Raw genomic sequence first — 26,199 nt, 5'->3', positions numbered from 1 at the left:
CCTCTCCAGGCGCCTCTGCTCCGCGCGCGCCTTCTCCAATTCTGTACACCAAGCAAGCATAGGGTTTCCTCCACCTGGTCTTTCCACCGGAGCAATGGCCTTCTTCTGCGTCGGCTCCCTTGGACTTCGCCCTCGAACACCTTCTTTGCTGGAGCTTCTTCATCCATACGCACGACGTGCCCTAGCCAACGCAGGCGTTGGATGGCGATGCGTTGAACTACGTCAATGTCGGTGTAGAGCTCATACAGCTCGTGGTTCATTCTTGAACGGTAGTCTTCGCCAACGCGCACAGGACCGAAAATCTTACGAAGAACTTTTCTCTCGAACACCCTAAGAGCGGCTACATTGTTTTGTGACACTACCCATGCCTCTGCGCCATAAAGCAACACGGGTATGATGAGCGTCTTGTAAAGTGTCAGTTTGGTCATGCGAAAGAGGGCTCGACTGCTCAATTGCTTACTTAGCCCACAGTAACACCTATTAGCAAGTGTGATTCTTCGTTTGATCTCCAGGCTGATATCGTTGTTGCTGTTAACGGCGGTGCCAAGGTAAATAAATTCTGGCACAACTTCGAAGGTATAGTTGTCCGCAATGACATGCGTTCCTGCACGCCGTGTGTTCCGCGTTGTAGACAGCATATATAGTACTTCGTTTTACCCTCGTTCACCGCCAGACCCACTCGTGATGATTCCTTTTCGATAGCAAAAAACGCAGCGGTGACATCTTGCTTACAGCGGCCGATAATGTCAATATCATCGGCGTACGCAAGGAGCTGGACACATTTGTAATGCCATACCTGCTTTTCGGAGCACCCCTTCCATCACGAAGTTGAAGAGGTTGCAAGACAGTGGATCGACTTGTCTGAAACCTCCAACGGTATTGAATGGCTCGGAGAGGTTATTTCCTACCTTGACGGAGCTGGTTGTGTTGCTCAACGTCATTTTGCGAAGCCGTATGAGCTTCGCTGGTCTACCGTAAATACCCAAATAATTTCGTAAAATTTAAAAATTCAATAAATAGTTTACGCAATACTAGCAAATGTACATACATGCATACATACATACAGATGCGGTCAATATAATAGTAGTGCTCACACAGTGGGAAAGAAATGAAGAAGTACATTTTTTTTAAGTTAAATATTTTTCTTATTTTTATTTTAAGGAATTATGACTGTTAACAAAAAGTCATGAAAGTCGAGGTAGAAAATAGTGCATTATACCGTTATCCAGATGAAATTTCTTACGAACTTTTACAAATGGGCGGTCAAAAAATTAGCTGTAGATGTTCTTGAATAAAAAAACATTTAATATAAATCTTTCTTTTCATCAGATTTAAGAGAAAAATAATTCTGAAATAATTATAACAATAATTAGTACTTAGTCGAGTATCCTTTGTTCGATATTGCCACAACTTAACGCCGATGCATCGAATTAACGAAATTTTCACATCGTTCCTAAGACATCGATTTCCATGCGCGCTCTACTGTTTCTCAAAGTTTATTATCATTTGTTGTTTAAACATCAGCAACTGCCTTTTTCACATCACACCACAAATCAACCTTATCTCTCTGAAACCACTGCTGCGCCAACTGGTTCGTATGCTTTAGGTCTTTACCTGCTGGATTACCCAAAGCAGTGGCATTTCTTCGCGAGCATTCGGTAGCATAATTTCCTCCATAACTCGATAGAGTATATCGATCCTACACCATAGAATAAAAAACATGTCCAATACTTAGTCATCCATGTTTATTAGTTTTGGTTGTGTATTTCAGATTGTACTTAGAATAAGCCGGTCGTCTAACGCATTGGCGAAGTGCTCTTGTACCATTCAGCACAATTTCGGATTCATTTGACCACAAAATATTTCTCCATTTTTCGGTGGACCAAACTAAGTGCTCATTTGGAAACTTTAGCCTTTGTGCCACATGCCTTTTAGTTAGTAATGCCACTTTTCTTGGGCCATGAGTTGCCAAGTTCTGTCCCCGCACACTTTTATGAATAGTTTCCACCCTTACTCCCCAGCTCCAGTTCACTTTTAATTTTAATAGCAGGTGTGAAAGAATTATTCTTTGAATTTACCACATGATTTAGCTGGTGCTAAGCTGCTAAGTGGTTTCAGGTTGAGATTTTTATTTTAATGCGTTACAAATCATTGTCTGTGAACAGTCCCAATATCTTCAACTTCTTTGTAAGTTTTTACACTCGAATTAGACAACAAAGAAGACGACGAGAAAAAATAAAAATATTAAACGATGTGCTGTACTAGCACTACTATTATTTTGACCGCAACTGTACATATTAAATTTGTTTATGTTGTTTCTCAGTTTTGTTTTTTGTTTGTGCGGGATAATGCCCGTGAAGAGGAATCTGTCATGGCTGCTGCTATACCGGCATAACGGTATGCACGACTTGCAATTTTATAGATATGTATGTATGTATATTTATGTACGTACTAAACGTCTCTCCACCAACCAACTAATTCTCCCCACGGGACTGCCAAACAGGTATTACTTCACGGGAGATTTTGACGTGATAGTTACAGCCTCTACATTTACCTTCATAAATTTTACTGACTTTCTGCTGCTGCTGAGGACTGCCTCAGTTTTATGCTCAACCAATTCAAAGCGGCCTTCATAGCCGAATGGGTTGGGCGTGACTACCATTCAGGAGTGCGTAGGTTCGAATCTCTGTGCATGAATCACCAAAATTAGTCAAAAAGATATAGCAGTCGTACCTCGGCAGGCAGTGGCAAGCCTCCGAATGTATTTCTACCATGAAAAAGCTCCTTATAAAAAACCATCTGCCATTCGGAGTCGGCTTAAAGCTGTGGGTACCTCCATTTGCGGAAAAACATCAAGACGCACGCCACAAATGGGAGAAGGAGCTCGATCAAACATCCAAAGTGGTGTAAGCACCAATTATATATATAAAAGTATATATGTATATTTATTTCAAGGTTCTTTGACGACAGCCATGCCTTGATTCTGCTTCTTGAATCATTGGCAGCCAACTAAATTTCTTGTACATATATATTTCTGCACCATTACCACAGCGAATTCCAGTGGCATGCCGAATCTTAGAACTTCGTCAAACATCAGGTAGCGCGATGAGTAGCGGACCTAAAACTGATATTTGGAGAACAGCTCCTAGCTCATTGTACTCCTCATCAACTTTGGCTTTACGATCTGTAAAGAAGCTCTCAACTATACTGATAATGTGTCCCAAGTGCTCTAATTTTAAGAGCGTTTCTTATGAATGCTAACCGTTAACGTCCAGAGTTATTAGAAAGCAGTATTATTTTGTCGACATAATAGATATAATAACTTTATCTTCTACAAATGATGATAGTCTGCCAAAAATACATCTCTCAAGAATTTTTTCCGTTGCATCTACTAAGCATCTGGGTCGGTAAGGTGCGGGCTCACCTTGCTTTGAATTGCCTTTTGGTAAGAGCACAAGAGTTTGCATTTTCCACTTCTTTGGAAAAGTTTCTTCGTTAAAGCAGGTTTGGAATACCGTTATATATACTCTCATGCCTGAACCGTCTTGGGACTTAATTTTACTCTACGCAACTTGGAGTTCATATTCAGAAACACGTGGCACGTCATTTACTTTGTGTTGAATGGGCAGGTAATTTGGGCTGCTTCCGTTTTTTGCTTTGGACAATACTACCTGAAGAACAGTATTTCAGGGGTTGATAACAGCTTCTTCGCAAATTTTTTTGAAGTTTTCTTTTTTGCCTATTGACTTTTGTAGTCATTTTTAACGACTGCCTTGTGTGAGGCTTGTGTTTTGACTCACCCACTAAAACCCACTTCAGCTTCATTTCCCCCCACCTACCGAGAGACCACCGTTAAGTATTACTCCACGCGAGGGGAGCGGTCTATTGCCTCTTCATGAAGATCTGCGCTGTTGTTTGGTGATTACTATTTTTGCCATATTACTGATAGTGGACCAATGTACTTCTGAGTCAAGCATAATATCTACTAGGTTATTAACCAGTATTGGTTTCCAATCATTAATACTCAATTCTTCCCTTTCGAATTCAAAACGAGGGCAGACAAAGAAAATATGCTCTGCATTTTACACTAAGTTGTCACAAAAAGAGCTGTACGGGTCGTCCTTATGCTTAAATTTAAGTACTTGGGTCAGGTAGAAGTCTATCTGTCCATGTTTTCGATGTATCCACTTGGAGATATCCGCAATCAATCGATATGTCCGTAGTTTGTTCATAGAGTTCTTCAACTCCTACTGTCACGTTGTTGATCTGCTGTGCTTGAACCGTTCGGTGATTTTTTTTTATCTCAGCGAATTCAATTGCAGTCAGCTTAACTGGTAGCATACGGCATCCTCCGATACGGTGCTAAATGCACTTAGCCGGTATTTCGATTTAATGCCTTTCATGTAATGAGCTGCAGTTTATTGCTTCAACCAAGGACGGTACAGCATATAACAAGATAGGTGATACCACTAAGTACTTGCTAAGTAACTTCTTAGAATCCTGCTTAGGACTTCTCGTATTCATCATAATCCGAGTTAATGCATTTACAGCCTTCGCTGCCCTACTGCTGGCGTTTGTTAGGTGCTATTTAAAGCTCTACTTGTGGTCAATCAATAGGTACTCCAAGATATTTGATGTACAGTTTAGACTCCAGTGCGTGAATACATGTATGCATGTACGTGTGTATGTGCATATGAGACATAGACGATAATTTTGAAAAATATTTTACTCTATGGATGTATCTGGTTGAAATTATTCGGACTCGTTCTCTTACTGATGTGCAAGTACATACATACATACATTTGTACCTATAACATATACATGCATACGTACATACAAACATTAATATGTAGTAAGATCAAAAGCACCGAAACAGAAGTTTAAACAAAGCAGTTAAACAAAATCTTTAAGCTTTTAAGGTTTGAAAAAAAGGAACTGTTTCTGTTCATATAAAACTCCGCAGTAACAACACAAGGCAAAGCAAACAAACTACTACCCAAGTTCAAGTAAACAATTTAAAGATAAACGAGATTTAAGTTAACAAATATTTGCCAGTAAAACAGAGGGAACATCAAAGTATGCTTGTAAATTTCCGAGAGGAACTAATATGATTTTCACTGTAATGGGTTGCTTCAAATTCGTTTTATCATCGACTTAGATAAATAAGATTTTATTCTGGTTAATGCGAACCTGTGTTCCCGTGAAATATGATCAGTTTTAAGCAGAATTTTTTTTAAATATGAACAATAAAGGGTTCTTCCTTGGTACACTTCTTTCTATTCAGTCTTTTTGTCAATGATGTTTTACCGTTTGTCAGTATGTGAATATCCATGCGTGTGCTGATGATACTCGTACACAATTGTACTTGTCCAGTCGTATTGGTATTGTTAAAGATTTATGTTTCAAAATAAACAGTGATTTGCCTGCTATTTCTGTTTGGGCTAATGAAAACTCTTTATGTTTGGATGCGTCAAAGTCATATGTCTTACCTACTACTGTGGGCAAAAAGTAAGATGAATTTATTTGTCAAACTTCGCGGGATTAAAATTTCGCTCTAGTTATTTTTTTCATGAGTTGGCAGCACTGTTAATAACATCTGGGCCAACTTTCATGTGAATGCCATAATCAGTAATATATTTACGCTTGTGTTTACCAAACGACCAAGAATGCATTTTTCGATTTTTACAATGTCTGATTTGAATGAGCAGAGAAGTGCCATCAAATTTTGTTTGCGGAAGGAAATTTTGGCTGCGGAAACGTTTAGCATGTTGCAGAAGGCATTTGGTGATTCGACCATGTCGCAGAAAAATGTTTATAAGTGGTACAAAGACTTCAAAGAGGGTCGAGAACGTGTTGATGACTTGGAGCGCTCCGGACGACCATCGACGTCAACAGATGACACGTCAATAAAGTGAAGGAGTTAGTGCTGAAAAATCGTCGGTTGGCTGTTAAAGACCTGATCGATCGGTATATCAGAAGGATCTGTGAAAACTATTTTGAAAGACCATTTGGGCCTACGAAAAGTCAAGTCTGGTTTGGTACCGAAAACTCTCAATTTCTTGGAAAAAAGTCGTCGCGTTGATGTGTGTGAAACAATGCTTTCTGACTATCAGGACAAGCTCAAATGCATCATTCCGGGAGATGAGACTTGGATTTATGATTACGACCCTGAAACAACTGACCAATCAAGCGAATATCGTGCTAAAGGCGAGGCCAGACCGAAAAGAGCACGTCAAAGTCGTTCAAAAATAAAGGTCATGATGACAGTTTTTTTTCGATTTTCGTGGTGTGGTGCACTATGAACTCCTTCCACCTGGCCAAACTGTTAATAAGGAATATTATTTGAGCGTTATGCGTTGTTTACGTGAAGCAACTCGTCTAAAAAGACCAGAATTATGGGCCAACAACTCTTGGTTTGTGCATCACGGTAAGGCACCGTCTCACACTACACTCGTTCTTCGCGACCATTTCGCCAAAAATTCCACGCATATCGTCCCGCAACCACCGTATTCGCCTGATTTGGCTCCGTGTGACTTCTGGCTATTCCCAAAACTCAAGAGACCACTCCGGGGAACGCGTTTCGAGTCGATTGAGGAGATAAAAGCTCAATCGAAGAAGGTGCTGATGGCTATACCGGAAATGGACTATTTGGCATGTTTCGGGGATTGGAAAAATCGTTGGCATAAGTGTATTTCATCGAGAGGGGACTATTTTGAAGGGGATGAATTTTAAATTAAAAATTTAGATTAAGAAACTTTCATGTTAAAATCATTCTAGTTGTACGGGAATATATGGTACTAATGTTGAAGTACTATTAAAAGACTACTCTTACTCTTATTCTGTACTATTCAGATAAATAAATAAATAAATAATTAAAAATATAAATTTTGGCAAGAGGGATTTATTTCAAGAATCACACAATATTTAGCCCTCCCAACTGTAGTGACGTCGAACAGGATATAAATAAACAAGAAGAAGAGTAAGAATAAGCAAAATTGAGTGGAAAACCAAGAATGATGGAAGAAATGGAGCACATATTTGTATATCTCCACGTGCATCCGTTTGCACACAAACGTTTATTTACTCTCTACACGAACCTCAATCAGTTTTCAAATTTGCCAAAAACAAAACAGCGGTGTTCAGAAGGCTCTACCTTCTGTATTCTCTACATCGTGGATTTATGTTATTCAAAGGCAAAGGCTTTAAATCGTTGGCTGGTAGTTTTGAATGGCTTCTGTGTTTAAAAACCGCTTTAAAAATAAAAAATAATTGAGCTCAACAAACCCCATTTGGTTAAGGTTTTCTGTCAAAATTAATTTTTTTGTATGTTGTCTGACTTTTGGTGTTCTCCCAAACAATTTTGATGGAATCTATGGTGATCACGAATTTCTGTCAGACACATTTTTCATATCATATTGTATATGCAGGTACAGTTTGTCTCATAGAAGCATGACCGGCAAAATGCAAACTTAGCGTTCCATTATAAATAAAAATTAAATGCTGCTATCCTTTTCGCAATTGGCGTTGTGCAATTTATTAGCTTTGTGAGGAATGTAGAAAGCGTACGTTGTTTTTACAAAATGAGTTATGAGAAACGAATTGTAACAGTGTTCCTATGTATAGTACACACCCTAAAGGTCCAAAAATGTCAAGTCCATCTGCAACAAAATATTTGAGGAAGGTCGAAGACGTTCATAAAAAACTGGTTGCAACGGTATACCGAGACCCAAAAATAATACCTCTCTAAAGCTAGATCAGAAGATCATTGATTTGTTTCTGACAAAGCCGAACTTGTCGTTGAGTGAAGCTGAAACAGTTTGAAGGAAAAGTGGTGTTAATGTATCCAAAGGCACGATTTGAGGACGTTTTCATACAGAAGTCCTAAAATTCCGCACCACATTGAACAAACCGCAGTTTTTCCGCTATCGAAAGAGAGTTAACTACAGTGGGATTGGCGGTTAATGAGAGTGCTGCCATTTAGAAAACATACACAGCGTTTTGAATCCACCAATTCAGCGGACAACTATACTTTTGAAATTGTCAAGGGGTTTATATACCATACATACATATGTATGTATTGTATCTTGGCATCGCCGGAACAAAAACAAACGATGTCAGCCGGGAAATAAACTGACGAATCATGCTTGCTAATAGGTGTTACTATCGCCTAAGTAAGCAAATGTGTTGCAGAGACTTCTTTCCCCCGACAAAATTAACACTCTACAAGACGCTCATCTTGTCCGTGCTACTATATGGCGCAGGAACATGGGTCGTGTCGCAGACTGATGCAGCAGCTCTTGGGGTATTCGAGAGAAAGATACTTCGGAAAATCTTCGGTCTTCTTTATGTTGGCAATAACTACTATCACCGAATGAACCACGAGTGCAGTAGCGCTTACGTAGTCGAGCGTATGGATACCGAAGCTCCAGCAAAAAAGGTGTTCAGATGGCAAGTTAGAGAACAACGACGTAGGGGAAGACCATGCCTCTAATGGAAGGATCGGGGTGTCGAGGGTATCCTATTATCGCTTGGTATAACAAATTTAAGAAGACGCGCGCAAAGCAGAGACACCTGACGAGACTTGTTGCAGTCGGCCTTAATCCGATAACGGGTTGTGAACTTGATCAAGCCATATAAGTAAGTAAGTCATGCTGCCGGAATGGGTACAAACGCTCGGGCTCTTAAAATATTCGATGGGGTACCAGCTGGAGAAGAATTTGGTTTCACTTGGTGCATCTAACTGGCGCCGGTTAGCAAGAGAAAGGAAACACTGGCGCGCTTTGTTAAACTAGGCCGTTTAGTATGGCGGTTTTAGTATTTCAGTGACGCCCCTCATCCAACTTCAGTTGAAGTGACAACGGCGGCACTATTTAAAATTCTAACGGAAACTATTTGAACTGTCAATGCTACGCTTGAATGGAATAGAATCGATAACAAATTTACTTCTCGTGACCCGTATACAACGCGCGGCCCACCAGTTGCGCTAATTCCTTCAATATTTTATGGGTCTGTTAACTTCATAAAAAAGTTACATATCGGCCGAAAAAGAATAAAATTTCTGATTGTGGATAAGATGTAGGGCACTATACTAATACAATCACATGCAAATATGTATGCACATATGTATATGTACTTAAGTAGCAACATATGAGTGGACGAGGTGAAGTTATTAGAGTTGAAGAATTAAGGGAACATAAAAGCAGTAGCTATAAAAAGTGTACAGATTTTATGAAACAATATTTTTTACACCTGAAAATAAGGAAGTGTTAAAGCCATTTTATTACCTTTTCTGAAATCGTATCTCAAACAAACTATCCACTCATACACACTTATATACGCATGCACGTGTACGTATGTATCAGTAGCATTGTTACGATTGCACGGATTACGTTACAAAACAATAAAAGATCCGAAATGAATTATCGGTAGTTCACATTTTTCGGTAGACGGCTTACTTTTATGTTTTTGAAAAATTGAAAATGAATGGCTTACTCTGAAAAAAAAACTAGATATTGTGAAAGCTATTGGCTAAGTCACTTGAAAGGAATTTAATGCTCAGGGGTTAATGGTTGCAGGCTGCATTGTTTGCAATGTTTTTGTTGTCATTTTGTATACCTTGAAGATTCAAAGGATAAAACAATTCATACACACTTACATATGTTCATATGTACGTAGCGAGGATCCCATTTTCCTAGGAGTTACTGATTGCATTCGTACCTGTTGACTATGAATCATAAGGCGGTTTGGTCGCAACCTTTGCAAATTCACTGAAGTCTCTTGCATTGCCTCACCTTAGTTTACATTAATCATGCTACGAATTACGAGCTCTAATTGTCCTTATATGTATGTAATATATGTATGTATTTTTCTAGTTCGATTTTTTTTATATGTTTATATAGGGTTTTCCAATAAGGGTGGAACAAAATATAATATAAAAGCCGTGTGAGAGGTATTAACGAAATTCGTTATTATTAGTTTTTTTTTGGTAAGTTCATGCAAGTCATTATTTCTGAATAATAACGTTCCAATTTGTTGTTGAGTTTGGGAGCATTGGTTGAATGCTGATATGGCCAAGGATGATAAATTTACCAGCATGGTGAACAGATTTATAATGGTGTGGCCACTATCAGACCGTTGGCCGGCTCTCGGCGGAGGGGCTGACGTAGTCGGGGTAATGAATCGGTTTGTTTACGAAAAAACTAAGTGTTAGTGATAGAGCTGGCAAAAGATCGATGTTTGTCCACATCGATGTTTCGATGTTTTTTATTTGAAAACATCGATTAATCGATTAAACATCGAAGTTAGTAAAAGAATTTTTTTTTTCATTTATTTAATATTGACTTCATTATTCAACATATATATAAAAAAATAACAAAATAATGTTTTTCAAACAAACTTAAATTAACAGTATTTTGATTTTTTCAAAACAAATTAGATTACGAAAATATTATTACTTAACTTAACACTATTTAAAGCTTTTAAAAACAAATGAAATATCCAAAATATAATGATAACTTAACATAACAGTTTTGTGAGTTTTTCAAACAAATTAAATTATGAAAATATAATGACTCAACTTATCAGTTGTTTGAGATCCATTCATTTTTATTTAGGAAAACCAGCATATCCACATTTTTTGGCTTTAGTGAACTTCGTTTTTCACTCACTATTAAACCTGCTTTGCTGAACATACGCTCACTTTCAGTTGACGTAGCCGGTACGCAGAGATATTTTTTTGAGCTCATCTTCAATGGCTCATCAGTCGAGATCTGAAAAAAGTTTAGTATTAATTATAATGCTAGATTTTATATAGCATGAATTACCTTCCAGTAGTCTAAAGGGTTTAAACTAGAGTTTATATTTTCCATGTTGAAGTATTGACGAAGGGTCAAAATCGAATCAACTCGGGAATTACGAATTTTTTGAGTTTTGTTTTTTTCCAAAAAATTAAGAAGTGGAGTTTTATCGCATAGTGGTGTTGGCAGGCTAGATATATTTGGAGGGTGATTTTCTTTGTAAAGTGGCGAAAGTTCATTTTCTAAAAATTTTTCGGCTTCTATAGAGTTTGTATTTGAAAAAAAACCCTCCTTTTTAAAACGCGGATCCAGTAATGTCGACAAACGAGTCACAGTTCTTTTTTCATATGGCAGTAGTCTTTGCCGTATGCCTTCCATTAGCAAGTTGCATACGTTACGGCCATCATCAGTTTCTAGTCGATCTTTGATTTCACTCAAATTATGCAAAAGTCCGCTAACCAATGGTATAATTAGCGAAACTGTTACATTAGAGCTGGATGATGTTTGTACCGTCGCATCCTCGAATAGTGAAAGAACCTGCTTTAAATCTTCCAGAACAGATAGCTCATCAACTGATAGAGGTAGTATTGCTTTCGGAGTATCTAACAGGACTTTAGCAATAGCTGACTTTGTGGCCAAAATGCGCTCAATCATGTAGAAAGCACTATTCCACCTTGTAGGGCACTCCTGTTTTAGACTATATGGCTTCATTGGTTCCTGGGCTTGCTTAAATTTTGCATACGCTATTGAGCTGCTCTTGAAAAACGAAACTATGCTTTTGCACTTTCCCATAATTGTCTTAATATTTTCAAGGGAAAAACAGCTTTGGACAATTAAATTAATGCAATGAGCAAAGCAAGGCACGTTTCGCTTTTGTAGAATCTCACATGCTTTTACAACGTTCCTCGCGTTGTCTGTAACAATTGCGCTGACTTTGTCAATAACTTGCCATTCCACAAGGACTTCGCGCAAAGAATTTGCAATATTTTGCGACGTGTGGTTGGTTTCGTCAATGAGATTTTTGGTTGACAAAACAGCTGCTTTTAGCTAAAAGTTGTCATTGATGAAATGGCAAGTGACTGTCATATAACTTTCGTTAGCCCGTGACGTCCAGCAATCTGTTGTTATAGCGCAATAGTCCACTCGGTCCAGAATACAGTGTAATTTGTCTTTCATATTTGTGTAAAAGTCTTGCATGCATGTGTTTCTCAATTTGTTACGAGAAGGCAGCTCGTAGCGAGGATCCAATGTACTGACAAAATTACGAAATCCTTTGTTTTCAACAACTGAGAACGGTCGCATGTCGGAGCATATATAGTGCATTAGTGAGCTATCAAGACTCTTTTTCCTAGCGGAAGATGCTTCGTATTTTTTTTCAATGAAGGACAAAATAGACCCTGAAGATTTCGGAAGCTCGCTAACAGTTAATCCTGGATGCATCCGTTTCAGGTGTCCAGCCAAATTAGTGGTATTGCCACATGTTATATATGTTTTTCCACACTGAATGCATTTAGCTGAACTGCCATCCTTTGATTTGTTAAAAAATTGCCATACAGCTGACTGACCGTACCTTGTTCTTTTTGCTGGGTTTTCTTCTTCCACCTCCTTTGAGCTCGTCTTTGAAACTGCAAAAAAAAAAACAAAAAATAATTTGTAGTATTATATATATGTATGTATGTACAAGTACTCTCATACACCTAGTCATCACTTTGCGTTGGGTATACGTTCCCAAAAAGTACGACTCAAAGCGACGTCTAGGTGTAGATATTTTGTATTAACAATACGCACTCAGCTACATACATAAAACGATAATCTTACCTTTGCCACTAGAACTTTCTACAAACCGCTCCATTTCAATCACTGCCTGCCAACACCAAAAGCCTAAAATTTAATAATTTTCATATTAAAATGGTATACTTAATCAGTTTTTTTAATGTAGAAAAGTTTTTTAATGCATAAAAGTTTCTTACTTACCACTTTCGTTCCACGTGCAATTACTAAGTGATGGTACAAAATTTGCGAAAACATCGAACATCGGTTTACGAACATCGATGTTTCATTTTCAAATTGAAACATCGATACATCGATATAACATCGATATTCCGCCCAGCTCTAGTTAGTGATATACGAAAAAAATTAATACAATGACACTGCGTTGCCGTCTGAACAACGACTGATTGGACGAGTGTGTGAATATGTGTGAAATGATCCTGCAGAATTCGGTTGGCGAATCACCACCGTTACGTGGCAGCCGAAGTTCAGCTCACAATTTTGTTTTTCACCATAATTATTGGCCTAACCTAGTAATCTATCATCCTTGATTTACCAGGTTTGCTCTTTAACTATAGTGAAGAAGAAAATTTGTGAGGGGAATTTTGGCAGTGACGCCCATTGAGGTATCGGCAACCGAATTTTGGACGTTCTTTTCGCATTTATTTATTCACACACTCGTCCAATCAGACGTTTTTCAGACGGCAACGAAGTATCATTGGTTGATTTTTTTCGTATATCACCAACACGATCTCAGTTTTTTTATAAATACACCTCAAGTGACGTCAGTTCATCAGCTGATTCAGTGAAATTCGCTGAGACCCGAATAACGGTCTGCTAAACAAGTGTGAGTTATAAGAAAATTTTATGTAATGAAAATTACCTCATTCTATTGTAGTTGCATAGGCAAAACATGCAGTAAACATTTTCTTAATAAGTCGCAGAAAAGTTTTGCGAATAATATTTATGATTAAACTGCCGCTGTCGGGTCAACTTCTTGCCGGAAATTAACCTTAACGTTCCTTCTCTAGCATCAAGACACTGTAGGTTAGGTTAAGTAGTGCTGGCGCACTGTAAAAAGATCACACTTAGACCTCTAGACTTCATTGTCTTGCCAGTGATATGCATTCGGAGTCGAAGATATCATTTTATGTAATTCATAATGCATGTCTTCGCGAGTTTTAACAAGCCGTTCAGCCTTTTGTCAGCAATATCCTTCAAGGATGATAAATGTGTTGATCGTATGCACATTTGTCCAGTGTTACAGAAAGCAGGGCAGTGGCAAAGTAGGTGCTCCAAACTACCCGTAGCATTCGCTTCGTTGCCTGTGTTACTCGCATCGCTCTGGACGAACAGTGTCCCGTTATTACTCCAAATAATATTTTACAGTCTTTTCTAGACAGTGATAAAATAAAGTTTATAATTTTCGTATTTGAAGCCCTTTGCTTAATTTTGGCAGTTTTTCCATTTCCTTCTATTCCTTTGTGTCTTGGTATCCAGTAAATAGGGACTTGCCTATTTCCGCAAAGTTAATCCATTTTGGATCTGCACTGTTGAATATATTCCGAGTTAGAGCAAGGAGCCATAATTGCTTTACCAATAAAAATGTTTTTGCGAATATTAACAGTAGTTAATTTTAGGCACTGTTGGTATCTATTGTATAAATTATTGTACAATCCTAATGAATAAATGCAATCCTTTTGCCAAGATTTTAACTCTTATTTCACTAATTATCATATGGCTATCAAACAAGCCAAGTCCTTTTCCACCTTATCTTTCCAACACAGATTTCAAGCAGGCATTAAAATTTTTAGCATCAATCATTAAACTACCCTCTCTCAATAAATAAATGATTGACGGTGGTACATTATTAGCTTTTTATATGTAAGTAGCTAATCTAGATCTAGTAGTAAGCAAGATCTCGCCACCTAACAAACTGCTGCCCCTCTTGTCCCAGGGCCTAAAAAAACAAGATTTGTATACCATGCGGACTGCGCCCTTCGGTTGTGCTTCTAGATGTTGTTCCACAAATAGAGTAACCTACAGTATTATGCCGCCTTCAAACGGAAGATGGTTTTTTATGAGCAGAAATACATTGCCTGCCTTTTCTATCATTTAATGTTTCATGACCACAGTGAGTTTCGAACCCGCGACCTGCTGAAAAGTAGTCATCTACAAGCATATTCGGCTATAGCGGCCAAAAAAATTGAAAAACATGTATCCGTTAAAAAGTATGTTTGAAGATAAATGAAAATAAGATCATAAATATGACTTTTAAAATTTGTCTATTATTGCCGGATTAGTTTCTCTTAATTCCACAGCTAAAAGTAGGTTGCCATTAGCTCAAGCGTATTACTGTTTTACAAATAAATGCTGACATAGGTATAATATAATTAAATTTGAAATTGGTAGGCAGGTAGTTATTTTAATGAAAAACTAATATAAAAAAAAAATTTCAAGTTTTTCTCTTTTGAATACTCGCGGGCTATATAATGATTACCTGGCATAGGTCAGAGATGGACACTGCTCATCTTAGTTTGCAAATTATAGCCATTTAAAAAAGTGTTTGACTTTACAGCAATGAAAAAATAGAGTATCGATCAGCTATAAAATATCTTTTGAAAAAGAAAACCAATAATGAAATGCAGCTAAAAGGGACTTACGGGAACTCTGCTTCCTTATTATTAACTATAAAATATTTGACAGCTACAATAAATTTAAATGACGGCTTTTTGATGAAGATCAGGCCATCCAAATGCGCTCACCAATCCATAAATGATTGAACAAATTCAATTTAGCGGGTAAAATATATTTTAATAACCCACTAGGGCATGAAAAAGCTTTCCGCAAGATGAGTGTCGCGATTGCGCACAATTGTCAATAAACAGGCACTTGTGTCAACTTCAAAACTTCTGTGAGTTAGGATACGAAATGCCCTCTCATCCATCAAAATTTGGCTCTAACGATGAGGTCATGGCTAAAACTAACGCGTATTTTGGAAAGTTGAAGGAATCTTATTATTTTATATTTTACAAAAAACAAGTTCTTTTCTTGCCAAGACCAGGTAGTCATCATACAGCCTTCGTAAAATTACATGCATACATATTAAAATTTTTCAAAGTCTGATTAGAAAGTTAATATAAGTATAAATGATCTCTTTATTTTACTTACAGTGGGCCTTCCGATTTTGTGCTTCTATATTTGGGGCTCTGCCTATCAGCGTGGGTTCTTTTGCGATGACGAGTCGCTGAAGCATCCCTTCAAAGAGTCAACCGTGCGGAATTGGATGTTATATATCATCGGTTTGGTGTTACCCGTTGGAGTGGTAAGCGAAATGAACATTAAAATTGTGCCATGAATGCAGTCAATTACTTACCATAAATGTTTGAGTATGTAGGCTGTACACTCATACATACATATGTATCTCTTCAAAAATAATGTCACATATTGTTTTCATCTTTGTCATTTGTGGATATATATGTACATATGTATGTACGTATGCCTATAAGCCCCATTCACTTAAAAGTTCCCATTACGCAGAGTTTCAAGGGGCGCACAAATGGACACATACAAACAAACATTTGTATGTAGATATACATATGAACATATGCAATATAAATTCACTCACACATCAGTTGTTATTATTTTTCGACTTCAATCAATTCAACAAAGTTTTTAATTTAGGCAAGAGCTGAATGTTAGCTTTCCAAAGCAATCGCTCGATAGCTAAAATAATCGATAACACAATCGAATTTGAATAAGTTGTGAGTTGGGTTTAAAAATACTGTAATATCTAAAACTAACAGTGATTGTTCGTGTGAATTAATGAGCTAATTTGATATTTCGATTTTGAAGTTAAGGCGGCTCATACACATACATATACATAAATACTCGTATATTCTGAATCTTTATGTGCCCTGCGTTCGCCGCCATCGACCCTATTCTGTAGAGTTCCTGATATTGAAAAACTAACTAGAACTAGACTGCGTTAAATAACTATAGCACGGCGGTTTATTGATAATTTTTTGTTCCTTTTTTAATTTTGACATTTTTTCTATGAAAATATAGTTAATTTAGGATAATTATAAATCCAAATTTCGGACTTTATGCAAATTGAAAAAAAAAACAAAGAATTCGAAGAAAATTTTCGGGTATACCCATTGATTTTTGATATAGTGAAGTGCAAGTTTCAAGTGGTAAACAATTTTTTTGCTGACGGTGTTTTCTTTCTTTGGATTCTTTCTATCAGTGAATAAAGGCTCATCAATTACTATAGATGAAAGAATTAAAGGGGCCAACAAGGCACATTACGCAAATATTGAATAGTTAATATCAAAGGTTTTATCATGAACACAGAAAATCAAAATGTATAAAACTTTGCCTTTATGGTGCTGAAATCTTGACGTTGAAAGTTAATGATATAAACCAGCTATTGCGATTTGAAATAAGCATTATGAAAAAACTCTAAGGACGAAATGGAAGATCTTATTGTTTTATTAAAGCGCAGCGGATTAGATGAATAGGCTACATTATAAGAATGCCAAATGAAAGAATTAAAAAAAAAACAAGTGTTTACTTTACGTCCAATAGGAGGAAGAAAAAGAGTCCGACCAAGATAGAAATGGCTAGATGACGTCGAAGCAGACTCTCTCACGAAGAGAGAGCTATGAAGCTAAGAAGAGGAAGGTGTTTTACTCCATATAAAAAATGTCGAGTATTTTTAAAAGTTATCAATAACTCTTTGTTGTGCTATGGTTTTCAACGCCATGCATGTATGCATCTCCTCATAGACCTAGGATTTAGGGATGGACTTTTAAATTCTCCTTACCGCTGGATACCGCCATATTGGGACAAAGTAACAGTGGAGGTTTGAGTTTTGGGAGCATTTCAACATCCCAAAGTTTATCCGATTTAATTTACAATATTTGAGACAGGTTATAAATATTTTTTATTATCTATTTTAAAATTCAAAGGTGCATTTGTACTACTTCACTCCCTAAGAGTAAGAAAAGCTCAAATTTTTAATAAGATTAACAGTGTTTTCTAGAGGCTACAATCTGACACCCTTTATTGGGTATTTGACCGAGCTCTTCCTCCTATTTGTGGCGTCCGTCTTGATGTTTTCCCACAAATCAAGGGATCTACACTTTTATGTTTCTTATGAAAAGCTTTTTCATGGCAGAAATACACTCGAAGATTTGCCATTGCCTGTCGAGGGGCGACCGCTATTAGAAAATACTTTTTCGGTCATTTGGCGTTTCGAACCCAGGCACTACCGAATGGTAGTCAAGCACGGCAATTGTTCTTGATAAGGAGCAATAAAAATCGATAACTGCGACAAGTTAGAAATAAATTTACAGCTGGGATCTTCCACTGAACACTTGCCCACTTTGCATATGTGAAATAATGACGAAATAAAATGCGTAAGCGATTTCAGCTGTTGGCTGGAATTTTCGTAATTTAATCTTTCACAGCGACAATTTGACTTGTATGCCCGAGATGTTAAGTGTGACATACTTTGAATTACCACAATTTTAAAGTGGTGTGGTTCATTTATTCACACCATTAGATGGCACTTTTTATGTTTATTTGCTGAGTACCAGCTGTGGAAATGTGCCAACACAAAATACTCCCTCCAATAGTGGGCGTTATCTTAATTCCAAATTTGAATTATGGAAAGCTTACTACATCACATTTTACTCATAAATAAATTAATAAGATCTGCGTGCTTGTAGGTTTGTATGTGTACGCTTGTACGGATAAATCGCAACGCTTAAGCTCAAAACTTTTTAACTAATTTCTTTGAGCATAACATTATACTTATATAATATTTTATATACATATAACAGTCGAATTCAATAACACCAGCAATTGTCCATCACACAAAAATTGAGAACACAAAGAGCCAGTTCAGGACAAGAAACACATTAATTTTGTGCTTGAGAAATTTAGTCAGCAAAAATTATCCGTCATGCAAAAATTGGGGACATTTGAGCCAGCAAAAATTATCTATTACCAAAATACAGCGTCCGGCACTCGAAGTGTAACTAACTTCAGACCGCTCGCCCTGTCTGTTAGTGGGCTAAATGACAGTCCAGAATATTGTTTACAAGCGCGCGGATGCACTTTTCCGAGAGTAAAGGCGAAAAAAGAAAATCAATAATGCATTTCAAACGTAAAAGTGTGATTGCCCGCGAGTGGGTCAAAATACCTGCAAGTCACATTCAGGCAGCTTGCGATTCGTTTCTGGATCGTCCCAAGGCCATAGTCAAAGCAAAAGATGGTCATATCGAGCAAAAGTACACTGATTTTTAATTTTGTATTATTTTCACACATATTTTACTTTGAATTGTATAAAAGTAATTTTCCAAACTAAAATTATGGCCCTTTTAATTGGTTACGCGTCGAGTGCGGACCCTGTATGTGACTAAACTTTTTTTAAACAAGGAACATTTTTTTTGTGTAATCTGGTCTTTTGTTCAATTTGCAGTGCACAGTAGCAAACGATAAATTTTTTAGACAGTATTACAATTTTTAAACAAACACAGCGGATATATGGTATATTTTTTCTTCTACCTTTTTTTGCAAGTGATGCCAAATTTTCCGTCGTTAACATTTTTGCTTTTTCCTCTCTTTCTTAGGCTCTTGGTTTGAATTGATGGCTGGTGCTGGCTAATTTTTTTATCGAGCACACTTTATTGAAAGTTATTTATATTCTTTCACTTCCACATTGAATTACGAAATAATAGCCGGTGACATGAGATAGATTTAGGGTAAAATTGCCAGTCAGCGATGTATTAACTGTGGTGGATGTTCTAAATTTGTTTTAGGCCTGCAAAGTTGGGCGTTTAAACGCAGTGCAAAACTGGCCTTTAGATCGTGGAAAAGTTCATTTAATATACCATATGTCCATTCACATTCCTTTAAAGCTATAATAATATCATAGTTCTATTTATTATCATCATTTACTACAAAAAAGTATATTTTATACAAACATTTAAAATTCCCGAAGCGTTTATTTTAATTTTAAAACGTCATTCTTTTAGATTTTTGCAGTTGAGATCGTGAAATCGGAACACATAAAATCCTCGATGGATGATTCCATTCCAACCCGGCGATATATTTTTATGGACTATGAAATTCCCCCCTGGTTGGTGGAATGCTACAAAAGTATTGGTGTTTTCGGATTTGGTGCTGCTATTTGCCAGCTAACGACAGACATCGCTAAATACTCGATTGGGCGACTGAGGCCTCACTTTTTCGCAGTAAGTTATGCCAACAAATCATAAAATTATCATTTACGTAGCTTTGCATTCGTCATAAGTTGCAAAAATGTAAAAATTTTAAGGGCAATTAATGCAATCAAAACGCCATGCTGAACGAGGCATGTTTAAGATGCTTGCCATATGAGAACGGAAAATATGTGCCGACGAACATTCACACATACATACATACACATATACATAGCTGCATATGAAAGTGTTTATGAGTGGGAACTAATGCACCCCATCCCGTACAGCTGTGGTGTTATCGGGATTTCGGGTTTTTAAAGTACTAATTCGGAGGAACCGGAAGGTTTCGCGATATACGAGGTGTGTTCAAAAAGTATCGCGAATTTTGAATTTTCGTAGGTTATATTCGTATATTCGAATTTCGATTTTTTTGTGGCGATATGTTGGTACTCATGTCTCTCACTCGTGCCGACGAGTTCGGCCATTTTGAATGTTCAGTTAATTGTTGACAACTGCTTTGCTTGCACGTGTTTCGGCTCGTCTTCGATTTTTACTTATTCAAAAAGATGGATCAAATTTTGTGTGAAAAACGAAATTAAGTGCACGGATGCATTCCGAACTTTGATTGTGTCATACGGAGAAGCTATGCTACCTTGGACCAAAGCAACGTTTATCGGTGGTACAAAATATTCTCAGAAGACCGAGAAGATGTGAACGACGAAAAGCGTGCCGAACGCCCGAGCATTTCAACAACAGATGAAAAAATTGATGAAGTGAAGAAAATGGTATTGGCCAATCACCGTGGTCGAATCACCGTTAGAGAAGTTGCTAAGGACCTAGACATATTGATTGGCTCGTGTCATTCGATTTTTTTCAATGATTTGGGCATGAAACGGGTAGCCGCAAAATTCGTACCAAAACTGCTCAATTTCTACCAAAAGCAGCATCGCATGAACATTGCTAATGAGATGTAGGACTCTGTCCGCGACGACCCAAATTTGCTCCAGAAGGTCATAACTGGTGACGAATCGTGGGTTTATGGTTATGACGTAAAAACCAAAGCTCAATCACTGCCGCACGAACCAAGACCGAAAAAAGCGCGCCAAGTTCGGTCGAATGTAAAAGTTTTGCTTACCGTTTTCTTCGGATTTTCGGATTTCGCAGGCTACGTACATTCGACTTACGATTATTATTTTTTTATGTTAGTACACTCGTCTCGAAGACATGTTAACGGCCTTATTTTTTGCACACAACTCGTATGTCGTGAGATTTTGGCTACTAGAACTAATTTCGACATAACCTATTTCTGCATATAACTTTTTTTTTATAAATACAGTATACTCTCTCCTAAGGGACACTTTTTCAGTACATATCACAAATCCTTAAGCATTTTTTTACATTTTTTGCTCCTGAGCGGACAATCCTCCTATAACATAGTATTCACTTTTTTATACTTTTCTCATAACCGGACAAATTTTTCAGTCCGTTAACTGTCCACATTGTTTTATTTACAGAATCTCTTATGAGTAAGCTTAAGCCTAACAGTAAGTTTTTAAATTTTAATCTAACTTAACCCGTTGAATAGACTCTTTTTGGACTACGAATCTTTATCTAACGCGGGGCGATCTTTTCGTTTTAGGAGTGTCATACCGATTTTGTATGCGTGAGCACAGCAAGAGGGGTTAGTAGGGTCTGCAATTTTGTAAAATATTAATCTCTGCTACTTGGTAGTGGTGGTGGAGGTGTTGTCCGAGTAACACAGCCCAGACCCAATTAGCACAATAGATGCCATTTTGATAGACCACTTGAATGCGAAAATTTTACTTATTCCATTTGTACAACAGAACCACTGCTTTTGATTAGTCAACCATCTTGATTTGCCTATGAATCTGCCTGTGTCGTCTATTTTCTTTTTTATAATTGCTTTCAAGTGAACCATCAAAAATTCCTCCAGCATTCTATGTCGTAGAGCACCCAGACTTGGGAACTCCATGTCGCTGCTGTCGTTACATCGAATTGAAGTTTTTACTGTTAGAGAATGCCTAAAATTTAAAGTTTGCTTAGTTTTTCCTTCATATTTGTGTTATAGTAATATTCCATAGGGCATCCTTTTTGTGAAGCTCAGTGGGAGAAGTTTCAGGGCTTCATACGATAGAAATTCGTAAAAAAGTGACCCGAAATATTACGAATTCCTGTAAAAAGCTTGAAATAGACTATTTTGAAGCTCCTACGGCTACGATATTTTCAATATTTCGACCAGTGCATTGTCTCATTAGCACAGGAGCATTTAGTAGTAAAGGTCTTGCGATGGATTTATCCACTATAGCACGCACATCCTAAACTAACTAAAAAAGTACGGCAGTTATTTCCAAGTTTTACAAGTCTATAAAATGCGCCATCATAAAAACTAGATGTGGAAGAATTTTTGGCATTGCCAGATCGTAAATAATGACCGCCATGCGTGACTACCATTCGGGGGTACATAGGTTCGAATCTCCGTGCATGAGACAGCAAAATGAAAGAAAAAGTGGTGGCCCCTCAGGCTTCTTATAAAAACTTAAAACTTTAGGTCCCACCATTTGTGGAACAATATCAATACATACGCCACAAATAGGAGGAGGAACTCGGCCAAACATATAACAGAAGGGTACACGCCAATTATAATTTTTTTTTTAACTCGGAAGTACGGCAGGGATTTCCAATGATTTCCAAGTTTTGCTTGTTTAAAAAATACCTCATCATAAAAACTAGACCTGGAGGAATTTTTGACACTGCCAGATAGTAAATACAATTTATATAATACTTATGATTCTTCTATTGAAAAATTCGTTATTTGGTTTCAAGTAAATCCCTAAGCCCTGACATTCGGGATCCGAGTTGCTGCATTGCGGCATTGGATGTTCTATTAAGAACCAACTAATTGTATTTTATGATTTCAATGCAATTTTAAAAAATGGAAAAATGTGTTCTGATTGCAAGCGATGATGTTCTAAAAAAAAAGTTTAATTTGTAGCAGATGTGGCTTTGAATGATAACAATGTTGTAATTGTGTAGTGAATTACGGTGCGTACGTTTTGAAGCCATTAACGGAGTATTCTTGAAACGTCGCATTCGCGTGGTAATACACTACTACATAAGCACGTACATATGTATGTTTATGGATACAATGTTGCCCCCAAAACCATTTCCTTAAATTCATTATTGGTGTCATCACGACTAAATCTGATGCTTTTGCCCGATATTGTAATAATGTGAAAGCTATTTCGGTTGAACTACTTTTTTTAACGTAGCATTTCAAAATAAAATTGTTTGAAAATTTGTCAGCGCGGGTGTAGTTAAAATTTATATGTAACACCTTTTTCCGGTGTAGTTGTGTCAAGAACTTCCATCCTTGATGAAAGTCAAAGCAGGCAATGCTGCCAACTCCGAGTGTATTTATGTCGGCGGAAAAGGTTTCCAATAAATAAAAATTCATTTGGAGTTCGTGGGTGGCATAAAATTATGGACCATCAGTCAGTCATCGAGTTTCGCTAAGCGCCTAACAAACTTCACCCAAGTGTCGTACGTCAATAAAATATACCTATATTTAAAGGTGAAAGAGCTGAAACATTTTATTTATTTTTGATTTGTATTATTTAAATAACAAATTTCATTCTTTGCACCACCGAAAATTGTCTTTCGAAAAATTAACTTTAAATACACTTAAAAAAATATTATTATTTTGTATAGTCACCCCATGTCTTACCAACATCGATGTCTATGTCGAAGTCCTACATTTTATATCTTTATTTATTTATTTCTTCGAATGCAAACGGCAATTTTCCAATGGTAATTTTCAAAGCGCTGGGTAAATATTACATAACTGAAAAGCTAAATAGGACGATCAATATGATCCAACTATTGAAGGTTTGCTCACTTGTGACATTAGAGTTTTGACACTCAGCTGTGAAAAACTTTACATTTATTTTGATATTTGCGATAAAAAATTTAAATTTTAGAATGAACGATGAAAAATTAATTGACTTAGTGCAAAATTATCCATGTTTTTAAATTAATATTTGAATGTAAATAATATATTTTGCGGTCAATGCAAATATATTCCATTTGCATTCTGTCAAAAAAATATCGGGAATTGTTCATTTAAAAAGCGCGTGTTACACATCTGTCAAAATTTTGTTTGCTGGAATGTTGGTACAACTGCCTTCTATAGTGTCGCAGAGTTTGAGCGTGATCTGTCAATTAGCTTGTTTTTGGCATTTAATTGTATCAGTCAACCGGAAGTGTGCTTTGCGATTTTCACTATGGATAAAAATATTTGTCTTAAATTTTGTGCCGAATCGTTGAAAATATTGCAGGAAGCCTATGGCGAGTTTGCTTTATCAAAAACACGGGTCTACGAGTGGTATAAGGCTGTTGCAGAGGGCCGAGAAGTCGTGGAAGATTTGCCCTGATCGTAAAGTCCAGGAAATGGTGCTGGAAAACCATTCTTTGAGTTTGAGGAAGGTAGCAGGTGACCTTAACCCATCAATTGTTCATGAGACGCTCGACTCATTCCAAGAGAGTTGAATTTCTTTCAAAAAATCCATCGAAAGAAGGTGGCTGAAGACATGCTTGAGCAAGTGAATTCGGATCCAACGTTTGTCCAGCGCATCATAACAGGTGATGAGACGTGGGTATATGAGTTTGAGATTCAAAACAGTCAACAGGCGGCTGAATGACGCTATCCACATGAGCCGAAACCCAAAAAATCACGCCACAGTCGGTCAAAAGAGAAAGTCATGCTTCTGGTTTTCTTTGATTATCATGGTGTTGTGCACTCGAAATTCGTTCCAAATGGTTCTACGGTAAATAAAGAATATTATTTGGAAGCTATGCGATGTTTGAGAGCGAATGTGCGTAGGAAACGGCCCAATTTGTGGAAAGAAAACTCATGGATCTTGCGCCATGATAACGCACCGAAGGCCCATATTTTGAACACTTTTTTGACCAAAAACTCGATAAATATCATCGAGCAACCACCGTCCGGTGAATACGTATTTAGCCCCATGTGACATTTTTCCTTTTCCCAAATTTTAAACTGCCACTCCGCGGACGCTTTTTTGAGTCGATAGAGGTCATTAAGGAGAATTCGCTGAAGGACCTGAAAAAGATCTTTTCAAATGCGAGTAAAAGGTGCTGGACTAATCGTTGGCAAATGTGTATTGCTTCGAATGGAGCCTATTGAAGGCGACAAAATACATTTTGATGATTAAATAATTATTTTGCGTTTTATTGAACAATTTCCGGTACTTTTTTGACAGAATGTGTGTGTGTTCAAATGAATAAATATATGGTAAAAATATAAGTTATTAGCAGACATTGCCGAGTGTGATATTGAAACAAAAAATGTCTTAAATTAATTCAAGAATTATATTTTGTGCAGTAATTTTTAAATTTAAAGCCGATGGCAAAGTGACGAAGTTCCGACAATTGGCAGTTATTATGTTACAAATGGGTCATAATAAATATGAGACCAAAATTAGGTCACAATAAATTCTTTCAAAGAAGAAACGTACGTAAAAGTACGTTCACATATGCAGCGATCAGCAATAAATCCACAAAAATTAATTTAACCGTTCATATATGGCACATTATTGCAAAATTGACAATCAGCAGTTAAGACTGTTTTGAGAGGTTTTTCTTCTTAGAAATTGCTTTGGTGGAATGTGTTAGTGCTTTTGGTTTGGTTGATGACTATTAAGGATATGAAGCAAAGGCAAAGACAAGTAATAAAGGGTTTTCCAATAAGCGGCGTTATTCCCGTAAAATATCAATGGTTTCGTTTTGTGGTTGGTTTCGCTTGTGTGGCACGTAGCGCCGTCTTGTTGAAAATAAACGTTCTCCTTATCAATACCATCCAATTCCGTCCATAAAAAATCGTTAATCATCTCTCAATAGCGCAATCCATGCACCGCTGCTCCAGCTTCATTTTTGAAAAATTAAGTTCCAATGACTCCGCCGGACCGTAAACCGTACCAAACAGTCAGACGTTAAGGATAGAGAGGCTTCTCAACAATAACTCTTGGAATTTCTGAGCCCCAGATCCGTCAATTTTGTGTGTTGATGAAGTCATCGAGATGGAAATGGGCCTCATCACTCAAGATGATTTTTCGATGAAATTCCGGATCATTTTCATGCATTCAACGACCCAATCAGCAAAGACACGACGTTGTTGATGATCGGCCGGCTTGAGTTCTTGTGTTAACTGTTATAGGTGTAATGACGATTGTGGAATGTCGAATTCCAAAGAACGACGAGGAATGGACAAACCTGTGTCTTCTTCGCACTTTCGGCTACAACAGCAATATTTTCGGCTGTTCTTGAGCGACGTGCACAGGTTTTATTCTTCACATCAATAACAT

At 37.2% G+C, this 26,199-nt stretch overlaps 1 protein-coding gene across 2 annotated transcripts in view; it reads left to right on the top strand.

Annotated features, from left to right (window-relative positions):
* LOC129243985 (putative phosphatidate phosphatase) overlaps nucleotides 1-26,199 on the top strand; it is an 87,881-nt gene that overhangs the window by 49,099 nt on the left and 12,583 nt on the right. For both annotated transcript variants that reach the window (XM_054881522.1, XM_054881523.1), the window contains exons 3-4: nucleotides 15,740-15,891; nucleotides 19,613-19,831. In XM_054881522.1, coding sequence (XP_054737497.1) covers nucleotides 15,740-15,891; nucleotides 19,613-19,831 — 371 coding nt within the window. The remainder of the gene's footprint in view (nucleotides 1-15,739; nucleotides 15,892-19,612; nucleotides 19,832-26,199) is intronic.

Source organism: Anastrepha obliqua, chromosome 4 (assembly GCF_027943255.1).
Source record: "Anastrepha obliqua isolate idAnaObli1 chromosome 4, idAnaObli1_1.0, whole genome shotgun sequence".
In the NCBI taxonomy this organism is placed as follows: Eukaryota; Metazoa; Arthropoda; class Insecta; order Diptera; family Tephritidae; genus Anastrepha; species Anastrepha obliqua.
This window is presented reverse-complemented; position numbering and strand designations above follow the sequence as displayed.